The sequence below is a fragment of the Leptosomus discolor genome, chromosome 12 (assembly GCF_034619465.1).
Source record: "Leptosomus discolor isolate bLepDis1 chromosome 12, bLepDis1.hap2, whole genome shotgun sequence".
Taxonomy (NCBI): domain Eukaryota; kingdom Metazoa; phylum Chordata; class Aves; order Leptosomiformes; family Leptosomidae; genus Leptosomus; species Leptosomus discolor.
Window position 1 is genome coordinate 20,325,336 of NC_141402.1, and position 18,363 is coordinate 20,343,698.

An 18,363-nucleotide genomic window follows, 5' to 3' on the forward strand; every position below is an offset into this window, starting at 1 on the left:
TATCTTTTGTGCACAATATTTGTATCATGCAACCTGGGATAGCCAAGAAAGCGACTTCTTTAATTTTCAGTTACAAACTTTCTGTGAATTGTGCCAAACTGATGGCATTTTTCTCTGTCTGAAAAGTCAACACTATGAAATGACTGAAAGTAAGAGCAACAGGACTCTGAAGATACATAATTCTGCTTGCCAGCTAAGGAAATGCTGCCAGGTAACTGTTCAATACAGATAAGTTTGATCATATGCAGTTGTCACTTAGCTCTCATATTATGACCCATCGTCACTAGAGATGCTGCTGGACATGTCTGTGCCACACGACATTTCATTTGCAGGCCTAAAGGCAGAGCTACTGAAAATAACTTCTGCATGTCAAAAATTTGATTAGAGATGAAAATACAGTAGAACATGGTGAGCTAAAGGCCACAGCAGGTGTGGCAGTGGCCATGTCAGTCATTTGCTGCAGGACATTGTATAAAGGATGCTGATTTCAGCAATGCAGAGTCATTCAGCCTTTTCATTCTAGACAGTGTATTGAAACCAAAAGAATTTGAGATGAGTAAGTAATACAAATAAATGTCCTGTAAATAGCTCTGATTCTCCTCAACCTATTAACAGTATAAAGAAGGGAAAGAAGAGAAGACTGAAGAAGGTGAATGGTATTTTGATAATCGGTCGCTACCTTGTCCCTTAATGCCACTGATGAGTTATGGAGGAGGTTTTTTCAGCGTGAGAGAATACAATGCACGAAGAGCCAACAAAGGATATTGGTGCTAGAAGCTTCCAGCAGAATGAAAAAGGGTTATTCACGTTTGCTCTATATTCAGACTTTTCACTCTGAATGCATGTGAAGCTGGTAAACTGAGGCCTTTGAGCAAGGATTTCCAACGTGGAATAATGAATACGCCTGCTGGACAAGAAAATCTCTGTTTAACACAGTGTTTTTTTCTCTTTGTCAAACAATGATATCTACTAAAGTGATGCAGAGGATGCTACCTGACGCTGCAGTTGATTTTGATTATGCTGGAACAGTGAATGCACACCTAGGAAGTTCTAAATGTAGAGGACCTGATTATTACATTGATGTGTAAATAAGTAACAGTTACATGGATTAACAAAAATACTAATGTTCTGTGAAGAAGAGAGCATTTCCAGAAATTATGCTGACTTTTTATATTGTGCAAGATAAAGGTCACCAATTGTTAAATTGCGTTGTTGTATGAAACCAATCCCAAAAGAAAATCAAACCAGTCCAATGGCACAGTAGTTTATCTTTTGCAGTTGTACAAACTAGTCGGAGATCATGAACAATTGTTTTCAGTTCCTTCAGCAATTACCTTGGGAACTGAAGTTGTTGCAAAATTTGTTGTGTTGGGCATGTTTGGTGTCAACTGGAGTTAAAGGTAATATGTCCTTCATTTCAGTAAGTTATTTAGTTATCCTCAATTGCTTATGCTGTTTTGTCTGATCATTTCATTTCCCTGAGTTTCTTGGTCTTTACTGAAGTGAGAAAGGGAACTTGGTTTAGCTTTTTGGCCATCAGGAAAATGAGAGAAGGAGAGAGGAGACTAGAATAGGGGATAGAAGAAGAAATTGATGAAGCACAAACTTCTAAAGCAGAGCTATTTTTTTTTCCTCAAAATAATTATATTATAAACCCTGACTGAAATTGTGATACATAGTTCTTCTAGAACATACAGATATCTTCTGCTCCAATATCTTAAATATTGCAGAAGCTTTTGGAATGCTAGCTGATCTTTCAACAAATGTGAAATTTCATTTTTATTATTTAAAAATCAGATATAAATAAAATGTATTTTTGTAATTTCTATGTATATATGTGCTGTATATTTATATAAGTGTCTAGTCTGCTATAGTCAGAAAATTTCCATAAACCAAGTGCAAAAAAAAAAAAAGGAAAAAAAGAGAAAAAAACCCTAAGTAATTTTAATGATCAATATAAACAGCCTATGACTGGAGTACACAAATTACATTTGAGTGACTTGGATACCAAACAACCAAAGAAACTCAATCTTTCATATAAACACAAGTCTACTAAAGACAGACTGCTGTTTCAGTTACCTGTCAGCTAACTAATACTGATCTTATCAGTGTAATACAATACATCCAAGTTGTGTTGAATTAATAGCTGCCTAAGAATATCACACTTTAAACTAAAAAATACCGGGCCAAACTCAGTATGCCATAAAAAGATTAGTTCTGGTTGGATTCAGTAGGAACTTCAGTCAGAGAGCAAGCCTGAGTTTCTAACAGAGAAACAGGATTTGTCTACACGTCCAAGTTTCACTAGAATCCCTTGAAAAATATTCTGCTTATTTTTCAGTTATTTAAATCACTGTAACATAAGTGCAGACAAACCGAAGAGCAGCTTACTTTTATTTAGCCTAAGCTGGTTCATAACTGGCTTAGCCTAACTTGGTAAGTGGAATCTACACTAAATCGTGCCAGCCACATTTTGCATCAGCTATATTACCTCAGTTTTTGAATGATTCTTCTGTTCAGCCCAGTGAAATTTTGCAAGTAGATAGGCCCTTTTGTGCAATGGGAATCAAACGTGCTGTGAAATAAATTTCTGTATCTTAGACTCCAGTTTTGCAGAGTTATCCAAAAGCTGCAAGTATGAAGCAACAGTAATCACATGGATGGGAGTGCTGAAGCCATATAGCTGGGAAGGGTAATGTTATGACATATTCCCAGAAGAGTCACAGGAGGTAGGATGTACCAGATTTAAACAGCATCTTTGGGACACTCAGCTCTGTTTGTAAATCTGTACCCATTCTTAAATTTAAGCAATTTAATGGTTCTGTTGAAAAACGTGTGAGGGTAAAGCCTCATGTATCTGATATGATGCAGCATATATCTTGCCATACTGGAAATTAAAATGCTTGGAAATGATGTAGATGTACAGGGTTTGAATGCCAACATGCAAACAAAATGAACAAATAGAAAAACCCCAAATAAAAAATTTAAATAGCCTTCTAGAAAGAAAAAACATTTCAGTAAAGTTAAACAAAGTACTCTTCGTACTACTGAGGAAGACCTGTTAGACTTTCAAAATTAATTTTGTTTGTTATTGTATGAACGATGTGCAGTCTATATTTCCTGAACCATCACTCTGAAACCATTGTGGTGCACTTTATTCACAAAGACATCTTACATTCTTCATTCATAATGGCTTTTTATCCTGTTTGTAATACGTTTCTGTATTTTTTTTTTTTTAAGTACAAAGTAAGATTATATCAAGACAGTAAGGACATTCCTGGGAAAGAAACATCATGCTGTAATATTTATATTGTCTGAGCACAAAGCAATGATAAAGTGAAAATATAGTGTACAAATAATTTGTAATATAATAAACATTTTGTATGGCTATAATTTCAATATAGTTTTTCAATATGATTTCAAAGAACAAAGTATACCTGTTTAAAGTTACAACCTCATCAGAAAATATTAATGGCATTTTTACTGATTAAAAACTTAGTCATTAACATTTTTCTACTAAATACCCCAATTTTCTTCAAAATTATGTTAAATGTTTAGGTGAAAATACTGTTTTCTGTGTACAAAAATGTTGATGTTCTGACCACTATTTGTCTTCAGATTTGTAATTCATCCGTAGAAACATCTGCAAATGAAACTCACACAAAATTACTTCTTGGATGTGCATAATGACCACTTTCAGTAGGTATATTATGTGTGACATTTATCAACATCAGCAGAGCACTAACTTTAAGAGGATAAGAGGGTAGTCTTTGACAGTAATTTTTTGAGAAAAACATATTATCCGGATTTCAGAGAAGCTCTAGCACTCAGTCTAGAAATACAAATAATATTTGTATCTAATAAGATTATGGGTAGAACTTGATAGAAGTGCATGTAAATCCTGTAAAGAGAAATGGGGAAACTATCATAAGTAATGTTCATTTCTTTTTCAGATTAACTTTGAAAAGGTCAGTCATTTACGAAACGTAAGATAAAAATGTGAGGCAGGTAGAAAAAGCAACATTGGATCGAGTGGCAGAACTGTCTTGTTTAAGGGATGATACATACAAAGCTAACTAGTTTTTGTTATGTTTTGAGATGTCTGGCTGTTAAAGAATTAATTACATTTTAATGTACTTTTTTTAGTCCTGCATTGCAAATATAAGAGCTAACTGCCAGCTTCTAAAAGTCTGAGGAAGCTTGAAAGCAGCAAGTTTTCTGAGATAGCAGAAGTCACTTCGTTTTGCTGACCTTGTTCATCCTGTACACGTCTGAGCAGCTCTGAGTACTGTGTCCAAGGATGCTGTAAATCAATTATGGTCCTGACCTTGCATTTCTTGTACATAAACAAATTCCAGTGGCTTCCCATACATCATTGACATGAAATGGGACAGGAAGAGAACAACTGTGAGATAATATGAAGGCTATCAACACGTCAGGAGTACCTTAATGGTCTGGAAGTCATGGATCTTCTGTTGCATGTTAACTCATACCTACTAGAAAATGGTTGTGTTTGGTAGCTGTCCTCAGCAAGGTGCATTCCTTTCGTTGCCAGTGACCAGTTTGCAATATGTATAAATTAAGACTCAGCCCTATCGCAAGAGAGCGTATCGATTCATGCTTCCAACCCTTTGCGTAAGCCATATGCATTCTCTGTGCAGCTCTACCTAAGAGAGTGGTATAACTAACACGAGTGGTTTCCAGTTACTCAGAGTAATCTCTTGTTATAAACCACCAAGTTGTATGGCATCTTATATATATTTTATGACATCTGGAGCGGGGGGGGGGGGGGGGAGACATGATCATACAGTATGTTAGTATATTAATACCATTAGCCTTTCTTTTAAAGGCTTTGTGAAAAAGTGAGAGTTTTTTCTGCTGAGATCAGGACTGTTCACTAGTCAGAGTGTGTGCAAGGCAACAGCCCCCTCCTGCTCAGTGTGCTGCTGTGGCTGATGAAGCCAGTCTCTCCTCTCTCAGTACTTATTGCCCCTTCATAAAAGGGTACAAGCACTCTGCTGTTTTGAGTAAGACAGATTTAATTTTGAAAGCAAGTATATGGGGTAGATAACATCTAGTCCTCTGTGATCACTCCAGATGCATTACTAGTCTGCTAAGCAATTTTTAGAAAGCAGTGTGTGTTCAAAGAGAAATGAATTAGCTGAAGCTTGTTTACTAGAATGTTATTTAAACATAGTGTGTAGACTTTGTAACAGTGCTATATGGTATCAGTATGACAAGTGGCAACTTACACTTTCTGTGCTAGACTGTCTTTTCATCGGTTATTAACTTCAGGACTGAGTAAGATTTACTGTTTTTTGCTTATCAAAATTTTTCAACATTAAATTTTTCCATTTTAAAGGGTAGGCATGCAAAATGAGGATAAGAGTTCTCATTTAGAATGCTTTTTTTAACTCTTGCTTTTCTCTCATAAATAAATAATGCAAAAGTGACTTGTGGAAACGAGATTTACATAGGTCAGTAAATGAACTGTGTGACTTGCTGTCTGACAGAAAGTTTCAAGATAGCCAAGTCATAAAGGCAAACCTGGTTAATACTGGAGAATCTCTATTGAGAATAACTGTATTGCACATCCTTGGTCAAAAATGTTGTGCCATGCCCAATGAGTGAAAAGCAGTCAGAAAACTGTGCCTCTGGTGATTCCTGTTATTAGGGAAGATTTTTGCTTGGGCTGTGTACAACACATTGGAGATAAGACAGGGGTTTCGATGGGGCTCTGCAGTGGACAGGCTACCCTATGTAACACATTTGCCTTCAGGTGGCCCTTGATACCAACAGATGTAAAAACTACAGACAGGAAAGTGATGCAGCAGAAAGGTGGTTTACGTCCTGATTTTTAACACTGTTGAGATGCCCCAAAATCACATAATATTTCCTGTTTTTAAAATCACCTTGAGACCGTATTCCTATCGAAAATCCTTGAGGAATTTGATATCATACTCATATATATATATATATATATATATGTCCAGAAATATTTTTTTTTAAAACTAGTTTTTCTATCAATCTGTTTGTCCCCATCCATTTTGGGTTCCTTAAGGTGTAGAGAGGCAGTAATGAAGACTTCCCAGAAATTTTCTGTTATGAAGATGAGAAATGGGTTTTAAATATTTAGATGGCCAAATGCACAGCAGATGTCTCAAAAATAATTACAAATACCATAAAGAGGTGTTTCAGGAATTTGATTTTTTTTTTTCGCATTTGTTAAAAATAATTCTTGTTTTAAGAAGTGCCTGACTTTTCATGAATTTCCATGCTCAATTAATTCCCAAGGAGTAGCTTGAAACTATATTACATTCTGTAAATAGTTTTGTAACTCTATAAATACACACTTACGTACTAGGCAATAATGTGTTCCAAAGGATTGTAAATCATACAGAAAATTGATTCTACTGAGTACAACAGTTAGGAGGTGAAATTTTCTTCTGAAGTATGTCCCTCTGCACTGCAGCTCAATGCATTTCTATGCTTTGTAAACCAATGTCTAAACACCGTAGCACACACTGGCATTAGTTATAATCTCATATATCTGGCAAGGAGCACTGACTTCAGCAGCCTCCAGTGAACCCTTGTAAAGAGTGCCTGTGTATATGACTAATATTGTAAACTATTAAACCAGAAATTTGTGGGTTCTTAACTCTGGCTTTTAGGAATCAGTGGCTTTTAGGTCCTGCATCACCTGCAAACTTAACCAATAGATACCATGCGATGTGGTGCAGCAGAATACAACAACCTATGCCAGGGATTCACCAGGATCTAAAAAGCAAATGACTGTAGTAGAAGAATATGTGGTAAACCTTCTGTTTCAGCAGTGGATGGACGCTAGGTAATTATGAATTGATTACTATGGCAGATCAAAGAGTGTTAACTGCTTGGAATCAATTTTATGCATTTGGCTTGCTTTTGATGTCTTCATTTGTTAAAACAGTGCAAAAATAGCAACATTAACAGCGTATTCTATTTCAGAGTTATGAACATGGGAGATCTGAATGTAAGTAAACATGAGGTTTATTCTTTGTCCTTGCCTTTATCTACTACTTTCAACACTGCAGGTAGGAAAAAACCCACAATGCTTCACCCTCCACCAAATTAATTCTAATATTTCTGTCTATGACAGAGAGACTGGGAAGGCTTTTTTTCATTTCATGTTGGGTGTTGGGTTCTTCAAACTGTGTTGAGTCATATTTGATAGAAAAAAATGACAGCAAAGCCAAAAATTTTGGAAAATAAGCCCATCTTACTGAAGCTTGAATTTTAGTTTAGTATTCATCAACCCAGCAGACACAGTTCAGACCCAACAAAGGGTCTGTTCTGGGCAGTTCTTTGGGTTGGTTAGAAAGGACGTGTACAGTGCAGGTATTCCTATGTTCTTTGACTTTTTATTTTCATGTAATGTCTTCCTTGCCATTGCTGCACATTCTGAATTTGACTTTTACATTGGTGTACACAAAGAGGTGTACTCTTTAGCTCGCTGACATACTGCTGGTGTGATAGAAGTAGTAACCAACATACATGATATAATTTTTAATTAGCTATGGGACTGTGTGGCTTTGGCACATGTTCTGCTTTGTGATACCTACATATGTCATATTAGTATTAAGGCAAAACATGAAAACACTTAACGTCTTCCACTGAAGTTATTGGCAAAACGCCTGCACAATTCAAGGAGCGCAGGACTGCTCCGGTATTCTCTTATTGAATTAGCCATCACAAGTATCTTAAAATTGTGCAAAGAGAGGAAGGATGCTGTCTGGTTCTAGGTAGCTGGGAATTAGGAGATCCGAGGTCAGTTGACCCTTCTTCAGACTTCTGGATTTGTCCTGGGCAAGGCACTTGATCTGACTATGCCTCAGTGTCCCCATCAGTAAAGCAGAGTGAAGGGACTGCCTCTCCTCGCACCGCTGGTGGGAGGCTGAACTAACTGATAATGTTAGAAACACTGAAAGCCCGGAGTGCAAGTGGATACTTTAGTATGAAGCACTATTTATTATTTAATGGATCTTGGTAATTGTTCAAGACTATAAATTACCTGTTCCTCTGGTAGCATTAAAATATACATGAATTTACAAGAAAAAACCCTCACCTCCTGGTACTATTTCAGTATGTTCTAGGAAGCCTTCCCAATAATAGCTTCTACACTTTTTTACAGAGATGTTGTATCAATAAATCGTCTCACTTCCCATGCAACAGATCTTATGAATATAAACTTTTCTTACGTCTTTGAATTATGGAAAGGACTAGCTCTGCATGATTACAAATATCCACGTTATCTTTGTTCACAGCTTGATTCAACTAAACTGTAATGGCTGTGTCTGTGAAAATTGCGCAAAATTTGTGTTTCAGCTGTAAATGGGAAAATTATTTTTCTGAAGCCAGTTAGAGCTGCAAAATAGAGAGTGATTTGTAAAGCAAATTCTGGGGATTAAACCGAAAGAGGAAGAAAAAAATTAATTAAAATTTTATACTATGCAATCTGAAGGGAAATCTCCAAGATTGATTCCTTTTGCAATTACAAATGTCAAACCATACTAATGGTAGAATTTTACTTATCACTGAAAAGAAGGCATTTAAAATGTTCTGGGTCATTACCAAATGGCTGTGTTTTTACTCTGAACTATAGGGTGATTCTAGAAATGAAGCTTACGAGTACGTACAATAGTTTCTTTCGTGTTAGTGGCTATAGCTTAGTTGTTGTACTACATGTCTTTTCTTGGCAATTTTGCACATTAAATAAAACATGTCTTAAAATCTGTGTTGCTACTTATTGGTTGTGGCTGCCGTGTCCTTTTCTTTAGATCAGCTGCTTTAAAGCACGAGCATGCTTTTCCCTTGGAGTTGCCAGGCTCCTGGGCTGTGTAAGGGTCCCACTGCTCATAGTCTCAAGACAGAACCTGGCAAAGGACAGGAAAGGAGTTTTAAGAACTCCACAAGGTAAACCCATGTATTTCAGTGGTAGCATTCCCTCAGAAGAATGGTGTTTGCCTAACTTACAGAGGTGAGCAGGACAGTAACCAGCAAGCCCATGGGTTTGTGAGGACATCTTGTGATCCTGTGTTTCCTTTGTGAATTTTTGTTCTCACCTTAATGTCCTCTATGCCTTTCCCTATTATTCAGTCAGTTACTGGGGTTTTTATTGGTATTTACGAGGCCTAAGTTTCCTGCTGTAAGTCTGAAGTGGAATGAAAGAAGAAAAAAAAAAAAAAAAAAGGAAAATGCAGCTATGTGCTTGTGACAGTACTGCTTTTGTGTAATTTATGATGAATAAAAAGTTCATTTTACTACAAGGAACACATCTAATCCTTCCTCCCTCTCTTTGTAGTTTCAGAGAAAAAAAGAGGCAGGAAAGGATCTTCTCAAATATATATATATATATATGTGTGTGTGTGTGTGTGTGTGTGTGTATATATATATAAGTTGTGACTGTGAGTGCTTCAACTGCCTCAAGGGTTTGTTCTGGCTTCTCTTAAGATATACGAAAATCTCAGCCTATTTTGCAAATGTATGATTTTAGTGTGCAACATTAAACAACTGACTAGTGTTATTAATAATTTCCTTAGAAAGGCCAAATGCACCACTTAGTGACTGCTTTCTGATTAGCACCTCTTATGGCACCTCTTTCATTCAGTATCTAGATGTCAGTGATCTTAAGAAACACTACCTCCCCAACAAACAAAAGAGGACAAGTTTCCTAGAGTTAAGTGCTGCTCTTGATTTCCCTACTTTATGTTGAGATATTAGCTCTGAATTTTCAGGACAGGTGAATCTATCATGCAGTATTCACTGCTGAAAACAGAAAAATCATTTTATGATAGCTTAGTGCTTTTGGATTTCCTCTGTTATCTGTCCCTGAGCTAATTAAGGCAGCTTTACTTGAAGATTAATTTACATTCTAATGATCTATTGTAATAAGGCTGAGTATCTGGAGAATTTTAACATAGCAAACACTAAAATAAAGCAGTCTGAAACTTGATGGTCCCAACTGTTTGGTACAAAATACTTTCAAGCTTAAGTGCATTATTGTTTTCAAATGGCTTTGTATCTAATTTTTCCCATCATAAAGCTGCCAAGGCTGCTTCAGGTTTCAGAAGTGAAAGACCTGAGGGCACCCTTGGGGAGCACATGAGTATCGCTGTAGGTGTAGACACATCTCTTTCAGCAAGACAGCTGTCAGGCATGCAGGTTGGCTGAGATGTGACACTGCTTTTTGAGAAGCCGCCTTTGTTAAGAATTGGAAATGGAAGCAACCTACTGATGTTTTGAGATCTCGGCCCAGGAATCAAAATTGTAACCTAATTTTTCTTTCTTTAATGCAATAAGGATAGATTTATAAGGCAGCTATATGAGAGAAATCTGAGCTGTGCTCTCACCGAAATACCAGATCAGTAGCTCTCTAAGACCAGCCTGCAGGCATTAGAAAGCAAGGCACTCTTTTATTACAGCGCTGAGCGCACATGCACATCATTTTGCAAAGGTGAGTGTGCCTTTTGGTCACGTGGTTACAACCTTTACAGACCTTTCTCTGTACATTCATTATCTCTCCCTGAAAAGGCGGTGTTATTCTAATGATTTCCCAGAAATGTTTTAGATAGGTTCCTTCCCCCTTGCGCGTGCTTTGCCAAGCAGGACTAAATGGATTGTTGGTCTCTAATGGTTGTCCATTGTCTTCCTCACGATGTCTTCTAGCTGAATGCTCCTTCTTGAGCATAAGCCAGGGCTCCTTTTCTGGTGCAACCTCTTGTTTGTTGTGCAACCATAACAATCAGTCGTGTAGATGTTTGCTAGGCATCTCCTTGGCGTCCCCTTAACATCTGGCATGTGTAGATAGCTTTGTCTCCTTGATGTCTATCTGGTATGTACAGATAGGTTTGAGGGAGCTCCTGCTGTTCCTGGGTTCCTGCAGTTTCCGTACAGTCCTCTTTCATCAGCAAACAGGCTATGCAGAGTTTCACAACCCAAAGTTTCACAGAGTTTCACAACCCTAATTCAAATGTTAGCTAAACCAAAATTCATACAAAAGTAGAGAACTTCACTTTATCAGTGCCAGCATCTAAATGTCAAGTTTAGCCTTCCCTAAGTAGTCTAAGAGAGCAGAAACAATTAAAGAATTGCATGACATATACTTTGTGAATAAAAAAACTGCAGTGAGAATGCTCATTCTATTTTGTTTAATGCACGTTTAACTTTTACAAAGGATACAATAAATAGATCAGTTTTGATATGAACCCATAAGCCTATAGAGACAAGAGCAAATTACTGGATGTAACAAGGTCAGGTGGAAACAGAGGAGAAAAATAAAGGTAAATAAAATGTTCATGGACAAATGAGAATTCACATATGTGCCATGATGTTTAACTAGTGGTTTGTCCAGGCTATTAATACAAGCTTATTACTCTCTTGCCAAAGTCATGCACTTGAATGCGTTAGTATTTCCAACTGAAAGTACAGTGATTCTTTCCAGGCAGAAATATTTCATTGTAAGTCCCATGTTTCTAAGTTACTTTTGTAGGTGCTGCTTCACACACAGAAGGACAAATTGGCTTTCCAGTGAAGACAGCCACCATCCTTTAATAGTGCATTCTTGGAATGCTGAGATGCTTCAGTGAAAGGACTTTGACCAAAGCATCCTGATAGCAGAGTTCCATGGCTGACGCTGGCCAAGGGAAACCATCCTGTCTTGATTTAGCATGTGAACCAAATGATTTTTTTTCAGTGGATGCATGTCCCCAGGCAACTTTAACTGAGATTACATGTTAATTGATGTTATTCCTTGCATTATCATCCAGTAATTAAACATGAAGCGTTGTTTTAACATAAAGGCCATATGACAGAAGCTGAACAACAGATGGAAAAAGATTTAAACTGTGTGCTGGGAAAAGTAGCTCTGTTTAAGCCAAGAAAACCTGTGTGAATAATGGCTGATGAGAACTGAATGCAAAGCGAAAGTCTGGTAAAAGGTGAGGGGAACTAATAGGAAACAGTGTTCATACGTAATGGAAATCCTTGTAGGCCCTTGCAATAACCATGGAAAACTTGAGTGGTTTGGGAGTGAAATTATTTTTGAGATTTGGGAAAATGAAGATTGTTCCTCTGCTACCTAACTTGACTTAAAGCTCTTACTTCTGAAAAAAGCCTTTGAAGGCCCCTGTATATTGGCTCTTTTTGTCCTGTCCAAGTTTGTCTTCTGGTATTCAGTTTAGGGACTAATACAGTTCCCATTTTCATAGTATTAACCGTTTCAGTATCTGTTCATAGGTTTATCTTCAAAACACTTTGAGAGACTTTTAATCCTCATTTCTGCAGAGGGAGCTGTAAAACAGTGAAGCCTATATTTCCAGGGTATTTTGGTAAGAATTTGGTTCTTTAGGCACCTAGATCTACCTTTATATATTTACTGCCTCAGTCTCCAAGATGTGGTTAGAAAGAGAGATAAATCATCAGTAGTTATGTGAGCATTTCCCTATCAGGTGTAAAAACACCTTGTTTAAGAAGCCCACTTTGGAAATTACCTGCTGTATTCTGGAGTAAAACAGCTTAAAAAGATGCCAACTACTGAAAAGAGAAATATTTATCCAGAAGCACGATGTCATTAACTAGGTTCTAAAGAGCTAAGCAACAATTAAATGGTGTCAAGGTGAGCCTAAAGAGTGTATTTAAGCAAGTGACAGAGGGAAGGTGTTTATATTGGACTAAATGATGGATTTGGAGTGTAAAAGGGGACGCTCACAGTAGCTACTCTTGACCTGTGTATGCCTGCCCCAGCGGCCGGGCGGCTGTCAGGGCCTCGGGCCCACCAGAAGGCCGTGGGCACCCTGACTGCCTCCTCCGGGCCCTCTGGCCCTGCTCGCTGCCCTGGAGGCCTGGGAGCCCGCCCTGGCCTGGGCGGCATTGCAGGCATGTCTGCAAGGGGGCTTCTAGGCTTTATGGCTGCCTTGGTGAGACCCTCCATGGGCCGATGTTACAGGTAGTCTTGTCAGCATCCTGCCCCTGGGCTTTCTGCACGGGCGCACCAGAGTGGGGGGCAAAACCTAGCCTTACCACCCTCCCCCCTCGCCCTGCTCAGCCTTTGTTTCGTTAGAAAGCATACGGATTAGCAGATGAAAACGTGAATTGCCATATTGGTGGAGACACATGGCTGACAACAGCAATTGCAGATGGCAAGATTCTGTTAAAGATCTCCTAGCTGCTCTGATAAAATGTGATTACTATTGTTGGCTGATTGACAAATGGGAGTTATAAATTAGATTTTTTTTAATATACACTCTGTGTAGGGTAGATCAAAATCTGGCTGGAAAGATTAAGATAGTAAAAGAGTGAATGCTGCAATAAACAGTAATAGGAAATAAAATTTTGATATCCTGTTCTGTTAAAATGCTTCACAGTTGAGCAACTTGAACACACTATTAATAAAACAGATTAAAATATTACTCTTTTTAAAAAACAGCTGCTTGCCAAACTACGATAGCTTCAGGGTTGGTAACTTTATTATTTCATGCTGCCACCTACTGCTTTTGAATTAGAACAGGAAAAAGTAATTAGTGTCTTTTTATCAGTGTGACGAGCCTATTTACTACTCTGCTAGGTTAGTCTCGATGCCATATATGGCATTACTTTTTTAATGGCAGATATTCTCCAGATCTTCAATCTGTAATTGCTGCCTCTGTCCATTTTTTTCTCATGAAAGGACATGCCTTCCAAGCACAAGGATGTTGTCACTCCAAAAACTGCCACAGGCTTTAGCCTAAGCACTATTAATCCTGAAATAATAACAAAATGTTAGTTGAAAGTCAATGTTAAATGACTGTTCTGTTAAAAAGTAACTCAAGCCATAACTTCTGTAATTTTTGTGGTACACTAAAGACAATAAAATAATACATGCTGATTGTAACAGATTTTTATGCTAATGTGCAAGAAGTTTTCTAAAGCTTGCTTAGAGGTACAGGACTTTTGACCGCATCTATTTACCCTCAGTTGCACTTACTTAATGTACTTAGAACTAAACCAAAAAAATTTGTATTGGAATTACTAAAACAAAGACATTTGTATTGGAATTACTGTGTTTCCCTGCTACATGCATCTTGAACATCATCAACAGGTTGCTAGGAATCCTGACATCAGCAGTGTTAATTTCTTAGTGTTTTTGAAGAAAATATTATGCCTCCTGTTTGCCTATAGAAATCAGAGAAAAAGTTAAAATACACAGTCATGTTATCAGTACCTGGTATCAGACAAATAATACACAAAAAAAAGTGAACAAGAAAATATACTGTTTTTCTTAATTTGGTAGATAAATAGCATATAAATAGAAAAATAATATTGAAGATCCATTAAAATACTCAATAGTGACAGAACAGAAAGAACTCAATAGTGACAGATTATTTCAGCAGCTGAAATAATCCTCATCATGTTGGTGGCTATTTCTTCAGCTTCTGCCTTGCTTTCATGGCTTTTATCTTTTCTTCTTGAAGTGCACTCAGAAGTTTATCTAAAGAGGAATGAAACATAATTTGTCACTAATTTTGTCATTAATACAATACTATTAAGAAACTGAAATAACGTGTTAAGCAAACTAGTAATATTCCTTGCAATTTGTCTAGCAAATACCCGAAAGCTAAAGTTTCTCACATGTATTGAAAATAATAGGTATTAACATGGAAAAAGGTATGTATTGCTGTAACAAAGGAAAAAACCCTATTAATTTCCTGTTCTGAAGAGTAAATGTATGCCAACTACCTATTAGAATTTCTTTGAGATCTTCCTTTGAACGTGTATAGACATTTTTTCTGCGTTCTCCTAACCTTTGCGCTCCTGAAAGTTTCGTGACTGGCAGCCTGTGGCCTTGAAGGAAATGAGGAACTATCTTATTTCCTGTATTTGCTTCACGGCCAGCAGGTTTTAAAATGCCAATCTTGTTTCACTTTTTTTTTTTTTTTTTTTTTTTTTTAATGCCCCCAACTGTCTGCGGTCATCAGTGGCCTTTATTTTACATCAATGCTGACTTACAACCGCAGGCTCTTATTAGTAGTGGATGCATTTTGCACGTACAAACTCCGAGTGGTGTCTCAATTGTTTTTTTTTGCTACCGCTGTATGACCTGGGGCTTTGATGACGTGAGGGGTTTTGCTCCTTTGTGCAAAACCAGGATATTCTTGTGCCACCTGTGACTTGTGGCCTCAGCCAGTTGCCCGTGACCGGTGACCGGGGTGGATGGCACCAGACAACGGCTCTGCTCCCTGCCCGCCGGGTGCTCCGCCAGTCACCCGTGGCCGACAACAGTCGGGTGCAGGGCACCAAAGCCGGGCAGCCTCACCCCCGACCCCAGGGAGCGCTGCGGTGGCCCTTGGCCGCCTTACGGCGCTGTGGGTGCAGAGGTACCCCCCGATTCAGGGGGGTTTTGACGGAGGAGCCCGCTGTGCTCGGAGGTGGCGGGCGGCCCGCTCCCCTCTGCCCAGCGGTGGCTCCGGAGCGCGGGGAGCCGCGGCTGGCCCCGGGCCCCTGCCCGGCCCCGGGGGCTGGGACGCACACTGCTCGGCATCGAAGCCGTCACCGACGAGCTCCACCAGCTCCAGCTCCTTGAGGCGGACGCCCAGCTCGCAGATCTCCCCCTCCAGCTGCGCCAGCTCCCCGGGCCCCCGCACCGCGCCCCCGCTCTCCTCCGCCGCTGCCGGCGGGCAGAAGAAGCGCAGCGGCTCGTAGGGGAGGGGCGCCAGCCCCGCGGCCCACCGGGGCGTTCGGGCGGCAGCCGGCGGGGGCTGCGGCGGCCAGCACATGACTGCGCAGTGGGCCCGAGGCCCGCCGTCGCCGGCCGGGGGTGGGACGTGCTCGGCGCGGTCGTGGAAGTGGGAGAAGTAGAGCGGCCGCGGCGGGCGCTGCTCGGCCATGGCGCCGCCCGCCAGCCCCCGGCCGCCAACGGCGGTTGTCCTGGAGACGGGCGGGCCTCGAGTCGGCGGGGCTGGGCTCGGGCCCCTCCATGCCGGCCGTCTCGGGCCCGCTCCCCGCGCGGGCGGCAAGCGCCCGGGCGGAGGCTGCTCCATGCCCGCCCTCCCCTTCTCCCGCGGCTGCAGCCGGCTGGCCGCCTGCCCTCGGCGGGCCCGGGCCCGGGCCCGGCGGGTGAATTCGGGACCTCCCGACGCCCGACCCGAGCAGTGCAGGGCGCGGCTCTGGGCGGTGTTTACAGCGTTGCTGAGTTTCCCTGCGAAAGGGCAGATGTCTCACTCAGCAGCTTTATTTCTGGGCCGGGGACGTGGTGTTTCAGAGGGTTCTTAGGCTCTGGAAGTAGCATTTGTTACCAGAGGTGAGGAAAGCGTTGTCCTAAAAATCATCTTTTAACAGTTTATCGTGAGGCTACATGTGAAATAGGGGAACCAGATACTCAGGATGGAAGGATGTTGGTGATGAGATTAGGGAAAAGTTCATCTTCAGGTGCTTGCTCACGGGTAGCTAATGCTCAGCATAGCTGACATTCAGGATTACAGGGTGGGGTTTGTTTGGGGGGTGGGGTGGGTGTGCGTTGTATGTGTCCCCCCACATCGAACCTTCCATTCTTTTATTTGGGTTTGACGATGAGACCTGTCGTTAATACTGGCTGACTGGTTGCTGTTGGTGTTAGCTGTTTCCATTAAACATGACAACCCCCATCCAGCCTTAGGCAGCTAGCAGGGGCATTCCTGATTACTTTTGTGGAGCTCAAAACAGGCCGAAAAGATGCTCTTGGGCTTCCAGCAGGAGGACTTCTGGGATGGATTTAAGCTGATTTGAGGTGTTCTGGACAATCCTAATAAGAGAGGTGCTGTACCAGTGCTGTGGGTAAAGGAATGATGACTGCAGGGGCTGTGAAGCTTAGTGACGATCTAAGTAAATTTAGTAATTTAAGTAAATTCACTTAAAATGAGGTGAAAACCCCACTGTAGTACTAATGCAGGCTTGAGCAGACTTCAGCAATACACAGCCCCTAAGGGACTGCTGTGTGCTTTGGGATAAATTCAGTTTTTAAAGATGTCCCATGAAAAAAATGAGGAGCTTGATGTTACCTTTTTCTAGAAGCAGTCTTCTGTGTACTGTAGTGCTCTGTGCTGTGAACCAATACTGATGTGAATGCTTTTTTGAAATGTAGCAGGTCTATATACATTAGCTGTCACAAGAGTGACAGCAGTGCCTTGAAAAGTGGTAGGAGCAGAGAGACTGTGGCAGGAGTCATTCAGTATTGTATTTTCATGTGCACTATTTAGGGAATGTGCTCTGACTTAGAGTCAAAACTGACTGCGTTATATGCAGTGTGCTTACGTTATTAAAATTTCAGTACCAGTATAATACCAGTACAGGTTGTGTATTTTGTGAATGGAACACACATATTTGAAATAAGCACTGGTCAGATGAGAAGTCTGATAATAAGATTTCCCCCGTCTAGTTCTTAGTAGATCAGACAAGAACCGCCAATATAGTTGATTCTGCGTGACAACATGAGGAGAGAGTCCAAGCATTAGATGGACGCAGCACCTGAAAGTGCCTCTTTTTTTTTGTTTGTTTCCAGGATAGTTTGGGAATGTATAGTAAAAGTCAATAACCCTTCCTTAACTAGGTCTTTGTGGGTGGCTTTTGAAAGCAAAACAGCGCTCATGCAGAAGGGAGCTCTACTTTTGAAACCAACAGAAGGCCCAGTGCTTCCACTTACCTTTCCTAAAATTAGTTTCCATTTGTCTGTGAACATGCAAAACAAACAGACACACTGCTATTTGATTTGAAGCTGATTCAGTCTGTCATTGTTTAACCTCTAATTTAGCTTCCCTTTTATTGGTACAATTCATGTTGTCATTGGGGTAATATTGGAATACTTTAAAATTAGTAATACTTTTTAATTAGTAATGCTTTTTAATTGGTAATACTTTGAATAACTGGATTTGTATTTTTCTCTGAGCCTTTTCTGTCACCACAGTAGAGTAACTACTGTCTCACCGTTGCATGATGCCGTCAAGCACACCCGCCTCTTAACTATTAAAGAAAATTAGGTAAAATATTATTAGTTAGTATTCAGCAGGGAAAACCAAAATGTAAGTATATCAAGGTGTGTATGTAGGTGGAAGAGAAAGGGATTTAGAAAAGCAGTAAGGTTGTCATGACTTTAAAGCCCAATCTTAAATTTGTGTAGTGTATTTCTTATCTAGGGGGTGATAAGGAAAAGCATTTGCTTTCAAAAGGATTGAGAAAAAAAGGATTAAAAAGAGTTCTTTCAAAATAATTTAGAAATCGGAAAAGGTTAAATCTTTAGTAAAAGTGTTTGTATGCAATAGCGCATATGACTGACATACATATTTTTAGTGAAGTGGCATTGACAGTCCTAGCCGTCAT

General features: G+C 39.9%; 1 protein-coding gene across 1 annotated transcript; it reads right to left on the bottom strand.

Annotated features, from left to right (window-relative positions):
• Positions 1-14,432: 14,432 nt before the first annotated feature.
• On the bottom strand, positions 14,433-15,899 carry C12H11orf91 (chromosome 12 C11orf91 homolog). Its single transcript, XM_086472013.1, has 2 exons — positions 15,542-15,899; positions 14,433-14,503 (listed from the first exon to the last, which is right to left on the bottom strand). The coding sequence occupies exons 1-2, from the start codon at positions 15,897-15,899 to the stop codon at positions 14,433-14,435; spliced, it is 429 nt and encodes a 142-aa protein (XP_086328139.1).
• Between the last annotated feature and the right edge of the window lie 2,464 nt (positions 15,900-18,363).

What these genes read in the sequence shown, in the direction of transcription:
- C12H11orf91 (XM_086472013.1), bottom strand. Translation starts at nt 15,899, where the DNA reads ATGGCCGAGCAGCGCCCGCCGCGGCCGCTCTACTTCTCCCACTTCCAC. An exon ending in CGGCTTCGATGCCGAGCAGT is followed by an intron (nt 14,504 to 15,541) that starts GTGCGTCCCAGC and finishes ATTCCTCTTTAG; the next exon opens with ATAAACTTCTGAGTGCACTT.